Source organism: Syngnathus floridae, chromosome 9 (genome assembly GCF_059516105.1).
Source record: "Syngnathus floridae isolate MCC-2025c chromosome 9, RoL_Sflo_1.0, whole genome shotgun sequence".
In the NCBI taxonomy this organism is placed as follows: Eukaryota; Metazoa; Chordata; class Actinopteri; order Syngnathiformes; family Syngnathidae; genus Syngnathus; species Syngnathus floridae.
The window spans coordinates 6,396,445-6,404,965 of record NC_142421.1 but is presented as its reverse complement, the minus strand read 5'-3'; the positions used below and the strand labels follow the sequence as shown (position 1 = coordinate 6,404,965).

Sequence of the window (8,521 nt, the reverse complement as noted above, 5' to 3'; positions counted from 1 at the left end):
GATGTAGAACATATACACCTGATTTCAATGACCAGCACACACACAAAAAAATTCAGACGGAGGAAGCAAGACCCACAAATGTGTCTGCAGTGAAGGCCTTGATTGGAAATGCTTGAAATTATGGGATGAAGCCCTTGAGATGCAACATTTGCGAGGAGGTTCCCACTCAAGAGATACCTTGCAAAGCAATGAAAATGCGGTGATAGGCTCCAATTTTCAGGTTCTCATTAACTGCAATCATTTCCAAATATGCTTGTTTCGCCTCGTTTCTTTATGTTCATGTTTTCGAGTTCAACATACTACACCATTGTTTCTGTATTAGAAAGGACACTTGAACTCATTGCTTGTAGCCATCTGTACCCCCACTGGATTAAATAACAATCGACTGCAATAAAAGTCAGGGCCACATTGTGGCGTGTATGTACGGTATTCAGGTCACTGTTGTGTAAATGGGGATGTTTTGCTAACCCTTATGGATAGCATGGCCACGACAGTGAATGTGCGGGTTGCCAGACAGTAAGCCATAAGCCCTTTGTTTTGGCCAAACAAAGATTTGGAGTCTCTGGCATTTATGAGTCTCCATTTTCAGTCCATAAAGCTACTGCTATAATAATAATAATAATAATAATAATAATAATAATAATAATAATAATAATAATAATAATAATAATAATAATAATAATAATAATAATGATAATGATAATAAAATAATAATAATGATAATAATAATAGAAGATCAGTAAGTTTGAACCAGCAAATTTTCAAAAATGTCTAAAAGATTTAATAAGTTTCTAAATGCCTGAAAAAACAGGCAGTCACAAAGCTGAACAGATGATTTAAATGTATCTTCAAGACACGCCCTCCTGAATGTAAATACAGAGGCTTTGCCTGATGGTGATTTGATTTGACAAAATAGTAAATGAAACCTAAAAGTGCACCATTGCATTTCATCCATTCAGCACAGTCCATAAAGTGAAGAAGTCAGTTTGATTGACAGTGAAGAAGCAGGTGGGTGGCCACTCCTGCAAAAGATGGGGGGGTGTTAAGTCGTCACTATGAGACATATGTCAGATCAGCGTTAAACTGTAGAGATGACTGAGATAAGAAACCAGGGAGGGCTCCAAAGGTTGAGAGACGCAGATTATCGAGGGCTTGGCCTGAACAGGAAGAATAGCTGCTCATGGTTCAACAGTGATTCAGTGAACAATGATACGCATGCCCCATCCTTCTTTCAATCTTCCTCTCTCATGTGTTCACAAGTGTGAAAGGCAGTGGTTGAGATTCAAATGGCAGCCTCGACACGGACGTGCTAATGTGCCACGCTGCTCTCATGACACAGCCCATCCCACATAAAACACTTTAGTGATACCACTGTCTAGCATTCTCGTGTTTGCACTCGTGACTCAAACTCCGTCATTTGTCCAACTATTACTGATGAGGAGCATACTACCAACAAGATAGTCAGGCTAACTAAAAATAAAAAAACAGTGCAGTGTTTGTCCTCACTAGAAAGAGAATTCAGTGCATTTGATTTTTAGATGGATTTTTATTATGTTCTCCATAGTGACCTTGGGTGCTTTGAAAGCTGCCTTTTAGACACAATGTAGGAGTGTTATGAAGCTGAGCAGATCTTATCTGCTCACCATACTTCAGATCTTTCATTCATTCATTGCTTTCTGCCTTGTGGGAGCTTGGAGTTTGGGAGAACCTATTTTCTGCTCCAAAAACAAGGTCCATAAAGGTGTAGAAGACAGTGGATGACCCAGAGACCCCAGGGCTTCATCCTTTTAAACAGTTTCAGGATGAACGATAACAGAGATTGTCAGCCAGACCCTCTCATCCAACATCAGTCACCTCTCAAATGTTTTTTTCTGGATGAATGGATAAAAAGATGGAGAGCAACATCACACAACTCTATTTTTTTAGCTCCTGTGAGTGTCATCACAGAATGTCGCCTATTACACACCTCACATAGTTTCATGTACCAATACAACAAAAGTATTGTAAATATCTTTGCTATGTGAGTTAATAATATGGATGGATGTATTAAATACTCAAATAAATGCTAGCTATCTGAATATGCTTAGCATGTAGTCCCAGATTAATACATTAAAAAATAGCATAGTTTATTATTGCTCCCCGTTGCCCAGTAATGAACGCTACTATTACCTCGCATCATTACTGCATTTTTTGTCTCGCCAACATTATTGGCCGTGTTTTTTTTTTTTTTTGCCATAGAAAGGAGAGTATGCAAAATAGGTAGCGATAAGAATAGCCGCTTTATTGTGTGCCACTGCCTTGGCTCATAATACTGAATGTGTTATCTGGGGGAGCAGCATGCCACACTAAGCTATGTGCATGTGACGCATGGCTGAGCAGCATTCCTCCTCCTGAGTGCATCGCAGGGCAGAGATAGTAGGAAGGCATAGCTGCCAACAAGAGCGAGGAGTGAGAGCAATGCAGAGGAGACATGAAGGATGAGAGCAACACTGGGAACATGGAGTTAAGTGGAATAAAGTACCCTTTGTCGCAGATAAGATCATTCTGCTTTCCTGGCTGCCATCGCTAAAGTGATTTCAGCAACAAATCAAGCTTATTGTGCTTTTGGTAGACTACAAAATCCATGCAGATAAACATCAGTCCAAGCATTAAGGGACTGCAGGTTTGGTCAGTTTCATTTATTCTATTACTGGATGAAGACAGCATCACTGGCATGGGCGCTGCTCTTAAATTGTCAGATTAAAGAGTGTCACTGAAGAAGAGGCTGACAGAACAGATCATGTGCCTGACCCTGGTCATTCCTCTGATTAGTACAATGGAGGGATGGATAATATATACGTAAAATATATATATATATATGTGTATATAGATCACAAACTCAAGGCCCGGGGGCCAGGTACGGCCCGCCACATCATTTTATGTGGCAACTTCTGCATCAAATTTGTGTGTCATTACTAGAATTGCAAATTGTCTTTTTTTTTTTTTTATATTTGACCAGTTTTTACTCATCTGATTTGAAAACGAGTTATTTGTCAGTTTGTTTTGTAGCTTTTACTGTATAAAATATGAGGTGCTCATACATTTATTTGGGTTGACAGTCATCATGGCCCTCCGAAAGAAGCTATGACTACAATGCGGCCCGCGAAAATGAGTTTGGCACCCCGGATATAGATGTATATACATGTTCCTTCGTTGTACTAATAAGACAAATGGCCGTTCCCGATTTGATTCTTGCTCCTGAAGGGGGCAAAATTTACTCAAATGGGTCACGTGTCAAGTGGTACTACATGCGGTCGTAACGGGAGAACAATATAACCGGCCAGCTGTCCGCTGACATTTACTAACTTTCTATGAAATTTTAAAATCAATAAGATGACGTATATTCATACGTGCGCGATCCAATCATGGAGTAAATTTGCCGCAGGATTTGAGTAATGAGCTTAACCTTTGACAATTAGCATGTCCTGGAGTCACCGTGACACCATTAAGAGCAGAAAAGTGCTCCCAACTCTGCAGTAATAACACCCTGGGGATTTCTTTGCGCCTTTCCTTCTGTGTCAACACTCGGCAGCTGCCAACCAGTGTCAAATATCCATCAGCTCCCAGCATGGTGACACGGTTAAGGCTGCAACGCTCTGCAATATGAGCCTAAGCTGACCCTCACGCGCCTTCAAATAAGGGAATCGCTTTTCTTTGGCTCTTGGGGTTGTCATAAGCCACTCATGCGTGACATATACTACCACATACACATTACAGTAGGTCACAATTTGTAACCAAAACCCATTGAAAGTGTTTTGAAACAAAGCCTTTTGTGGGAGCTGGCTGAAAAGACAGAAGAAGAGATCTTGGCCATCAGATACTTACAGGTGGAAAGGTGATCTTTTGCATGCTTGACCAAAACATGCCCGCAGAGAAGAAAATGAAAGCTGGGGCAAAAGAACGGAGAGGGGCGTGTTCTTTCATTTTTGAAATGAGAGGAGGAAGTTAGGAAAAGATTGACGATTATCTCCACCACTGTGATGTGAAGAGAGAGCGGCTGTGTGTCAAACTGAATAGACAGAATATGTTCATAGCGTTTCATGCCCGACATTTTTTCACAAATGCAAAACAAAAAAAAACATTCATACTCAATTTGACTTGACGTTCACACAAGTACGGAAGCGTGCATCTGCCACTGTGGATGAAAATTTTTTTTGAATGGCAAATACATTTGAACCTAATAAAAAAAAACACATTTGAATGTACTGCCAAATGGCAGTGAAACATTTTTTACTCCACTAAGCATTCAATTAATCTACACGTGCTTTTAGACTATAGAAAGAAGCCTGAGTATGTCACCTGCCCAACGTACATCTTTTTTTTTTTTTCTTGAGGCATCATGCTACATTTTACTCATTTCTGCACTGTTGACAGTGTGGCTGACCGGAAATCCACTGACACCTTTGCACCATTAAAAGTGTGAGTGTTTCTATAGCAGCGATCAATTTTTAAACATGCTGGCTCACTTGAGACCTACCTTTAGACTTGTCTAGGGGAAGATAGAATAGGAGGTACATGGAAGCTGTCTGAAATGAAAAAAAAAAAAGCTTAAAATTACACTTGCTTTTTTAATAAAAACAATATGAGACAATCTTATCATACTGTAGAGAATTATGCTATCTATTTATAATATATTGTCACTAGTAAAATCTAAAGCAAATATATGGTTAATGAATGTACTAACTTGTGCTTACTCAAAGGGAGGCGAAGAGAATCCACAGGAAGCAGTAATACACAATAGAGCTTTATTCTGTCAAAATAACAAACTTAGCATCTTTGCAAGCTAATGTAACAAACTAGAAAACAAAACAGGTACACCTTAATTCACACCAGTTTCTGATGTCTGCTCCACCCCTAGTTAAGACATGTGGCAGTTAACTTTGATAATGCCAACAGGATCAGATCAATCAGGAACAGCACGTGACTATTTTGTCAAGTACTGTCATGCATGTTCCCCAAGTAAAATCATTTCACCCCAATTTGCTTTTATTTGAAATTGACTGATACTCCTCTGTTTTTGCGAAAAACCAGTTTCAAATATACTCAAGAAAAGTAGGGGAGGGGAATCCTGATTTCTCCATTTAAAACAAAACGCACAAGCCTCGATACAAAAATAAGTTAAAAAATTCAATTAGAACGGAGAAAACAAGACCAATTTTCAAATGCGGGTAGATTGTAAATTTTATTGGAAAACAAAAATATACAACTTGGAATGGATTGTTTGAGGCATGACCAGAGGCCATTAAAAAAAGAAAGAAAAAGAAAATGAGTGAGTAAAACATTAAAAAGCATGGCAAGATGTCATTTTCTGGTATATAGAACAGCAGATACAAAAAGAGTTTGTACGAGTACCTAGGAGATAGACCCGTGTCATTTTTTTTTTTTTTGCAGTAGTGCAATGCTGAGATTTCCCATATATACTTTGTCCATAGTCCATGCAGAGTTTCAACTCCTCTACATTGTTTCCATGCCAACAGTGTTGCCAAGTTACAACCAGCTGACAGGTTTCCAATGTCGCCTCACCAGAAAAGGCCCCGAGTACAATACAGAAGAGTCGGTCGGTCCTTGGGTTCCCGAGGGCCTCCGCAGGCATCTGCGTGGCTGGCCGTTCGTCACTCAAACACCATGACAGCAAAAGAAAAAAGGGACATGGGGACAAGTGCCTATGCAGTTTACATGCAGTTCCTTTGGACAGCAGTAGGGGGCAGGGACGCAGGGGGGGTTATAAGATTTTACAGATAAATTACACAAAGATAAAAGGCAAAGTATTTATATATGAAATCTGTACAAGGCCCTCACTTCGCCGTCATCATTTGTACGAACTCTGCAGAGGGGAGAAAAATGAAACGTTAACAACCTTTCCGGACAATATTTATAAACTCAATTCCATGTACCGACCTTCATAGTTGACCTGTCCATCGCCGTCAATGTCTGCTTCTCTGATCATCTCATCTACTTCCTCATCGGTTAACTTCTCCCCGAGGTTTGTCATCACGTGACGAAGCTCAGCAGCACTGATGTAGCCGTTCCCATCCTGAATGTTTCAGCAAGAACCTTTCAGCGTTCACGCCAAAGCCGGCTGCTCGTGCGTTTTGCGGTGCGCATACCTTGTCAAAGACACGGAAAGCTTCTCTGATCTCCTCCTCGCTGTCCGTATCCTTCATTTTTCTTGCCATCATTGTCAGAAATTCTGGGAAATCTATCGTGCCGTTTCCTGAAAAGCCAAATATGTCAAGGAGGGGGATTCAGAGTTTCCACACCGCAAGAACGGTTTCAAGCCACTCACCATCAGCATCCACCTCATTGATCATGTCCTGCAACTCTGCCTCGGTGGGGTTCTGCCCAAGAGAGCGCATGACCGTCCCCAGCTCTTTGGTGGTGATGGTGCCATCTCCATCCTTGTCAAAAAGTGAAAACGCCTCCTTGAATTCTGAGGGGAAAGCCACAACAGAAGAATTAGGTCACTTATGTTTTCCAATATCAACTCAAGGTATTCATACACCACAGGGCAATGCTTTCTGTTCAACAAAGAGTGACAGCAAACAGAGGGCCAGATAACAGGCGTATGACAGTCTGTTATTTAGCAGCACCATGGGGGATGAAAAACGACCCACTCCTCAAGTACAATGAGGCCCATGTTGTGGCATCCAACAACCTATTTGCAGGATCAACACGGAAAAGGCCAAAGTGTTCTTTAGCCAAAAATATGGTACCGGGTGGGCACTGCAAGCCACTGTCCAACGTCACAGAACACATTGTGCTTACTTCTCAAGCAACTTAACATCTAAAACTGCCACTGAAACATTTTGACAGCAAAAATAAGGTAGTCAAGTCCTGCACCAGTATAACAGATGTGAACTGATTGGAAAGAAAAAAAGAAGTCACATCTGATAAGCACTGGCGTTTTAAAAAGCCACATTAATAACAAATGCATTAAAGCTTTGTCCTAGATATCTTCATTCCATGGAGGACACACCCTGGGCAAAGGACATCATGCTCACTGAACACAGCCCTGCCAGATTACATCATTTATTAGATGCAGTGCTACATTTTGCATGGGCAAATCCAACATTGCCAATGCACTTTCATTCATTCATCTGAAAACAAGTAGGTCGCCATAAAAGGAAAATATAGAAATCTTATATTGATCAATAATGCAGGCCTTTTTTTGAAGAATGGAAGGAAAGCAGCTCAAGAGCAATATACGGATGGCTTACCAGCAATCTGCTCTTCTGTAAGCTGATCAGCCTGGACAGAAAACACAATAATTCAAAAATGACAAATCTGCATCACAAAGTACTCTTGCGTTGCTAACGGCTCAAGTGAAGATTGCAACTTTAAAGTCACCCAAATGGGAAGCACAGATCACCTCCCACCCCTGCACATGCCGTCCATTTCCAGTGGAGCTTTTTCGCACGAGAACATGGCCACACAATACATGACGTTTCCTTGCAATTTGGCGGCAACAGAACCGTATCCCGCATGAGTGAACGCATCTCTCGAGAGTATGCTCAACACTTTAAAAACAGAAACGTCGCGCATTGTAACGCAACAGTCGTCACGTGCTATTTGGTGACAGAGAAGCAATGAACAGTAACAAGCGCGAATGAATGCGCTTTCATGACATACAATTACATAATAGAGTTGTGCATTATACGTATGGAAGTACCTAACAAAGCGTTTACACAAAAACGACAGACGCGCTTGCACGTACGCTTTTTATTTTGAGACACAGGCAGTCGAGGTTAAGACTTTGACTGGGAATTAAGCATTATTAGCGCCAATTAAACCGATATGTATTCGGTAGCGCTGCGGCATATGGGGAGCATCGTAAACGGTGCCGATGACAGCAATCTTTGATCCGTCACTTTGCCCCATAAAAGTCAAAAACGACGACAAACGGTGTTTTGTCGCTTACCATTTCAACGTTGAAGGATCTGCTTGTTGACGACAAAAATCCCTTGCACGCCTATGCTAGCACGGACCGTCGCCACACTGCCAACCCGAACGATGAACTAACCGTAACCTACTGCAACAGGGCTCGCCTTTAACCGTTATTCGAAACTCCTCCCCTTTTCAATATCCCTCCGCTCACTGCCATTTTTTTACTGACTAAAACCAAACGTTTGAGACTTCCTGAAGCGACAATCACATCTAAGAATTTACAAAATACTACTTTACTCGTGCATGTGTCTTCTGTGCGGGTTCAGACTCGGTTGAGACAAATTATAAACTTGAAATAACGGTGCTCTAGTTTATGGAGTATGCATACCCACGCTTTGGCTGTGATTAGGCACACGCCCTAGCTGAAAGAAATGGCGCTCTGTGATTGGTTTGTTTGTACCTGCAATGCGTCACTCCCCATTCTCTGCGTTTCGCTGCATCTTAGCCAGTAGCCATAGAGTGGACATCCTGTCTGTTAGTACTTCATCAAGCAGGCTAGCTTGTGTTAGGGGAACTCCTTAACTCCTTTGCATCTATT

At 41.3% G+C, this 8,521-nt stretch overlaps 1 protein-coding gene across 1 annotated transcript; it reads right to left on the bottom strand.

The window, feature by feature from the left end:
• Nucleotides 1-5,202: 5,202 nt before the first annotated feature.
• On the bottom strand, nucleotides 5,203-8,117 carry calm2a (calmodulin 2a (phosphorylase kinase, delta)). Its single transcript, XM_088384660.1, has 6 exons — nucleotides 7,958-8,117; nucleotides 7,257-7,287; nucleotides 6,326-6,469; nucleotides 6,147-6,253; nucleotides 5,938-6,073; nucleotides 5,203-5,863 (listed from the first exon to the last, which is right to left on the bottom strand). Exons 1-6 carry the CDS (start codon nucleotides 7,958-7,960, stop codon nucleotides 5,835-5,837), a joined length of 450 nt encoding a protein of 149 aa, XP_088240786.1. The 5' UTR covers nucleotides 7,961-8,117; the 3' UTR covers nucleotides 5,203-5,834.
• Nucleotides 8,118-8,521: the final 404 nt, after the last annotated feature.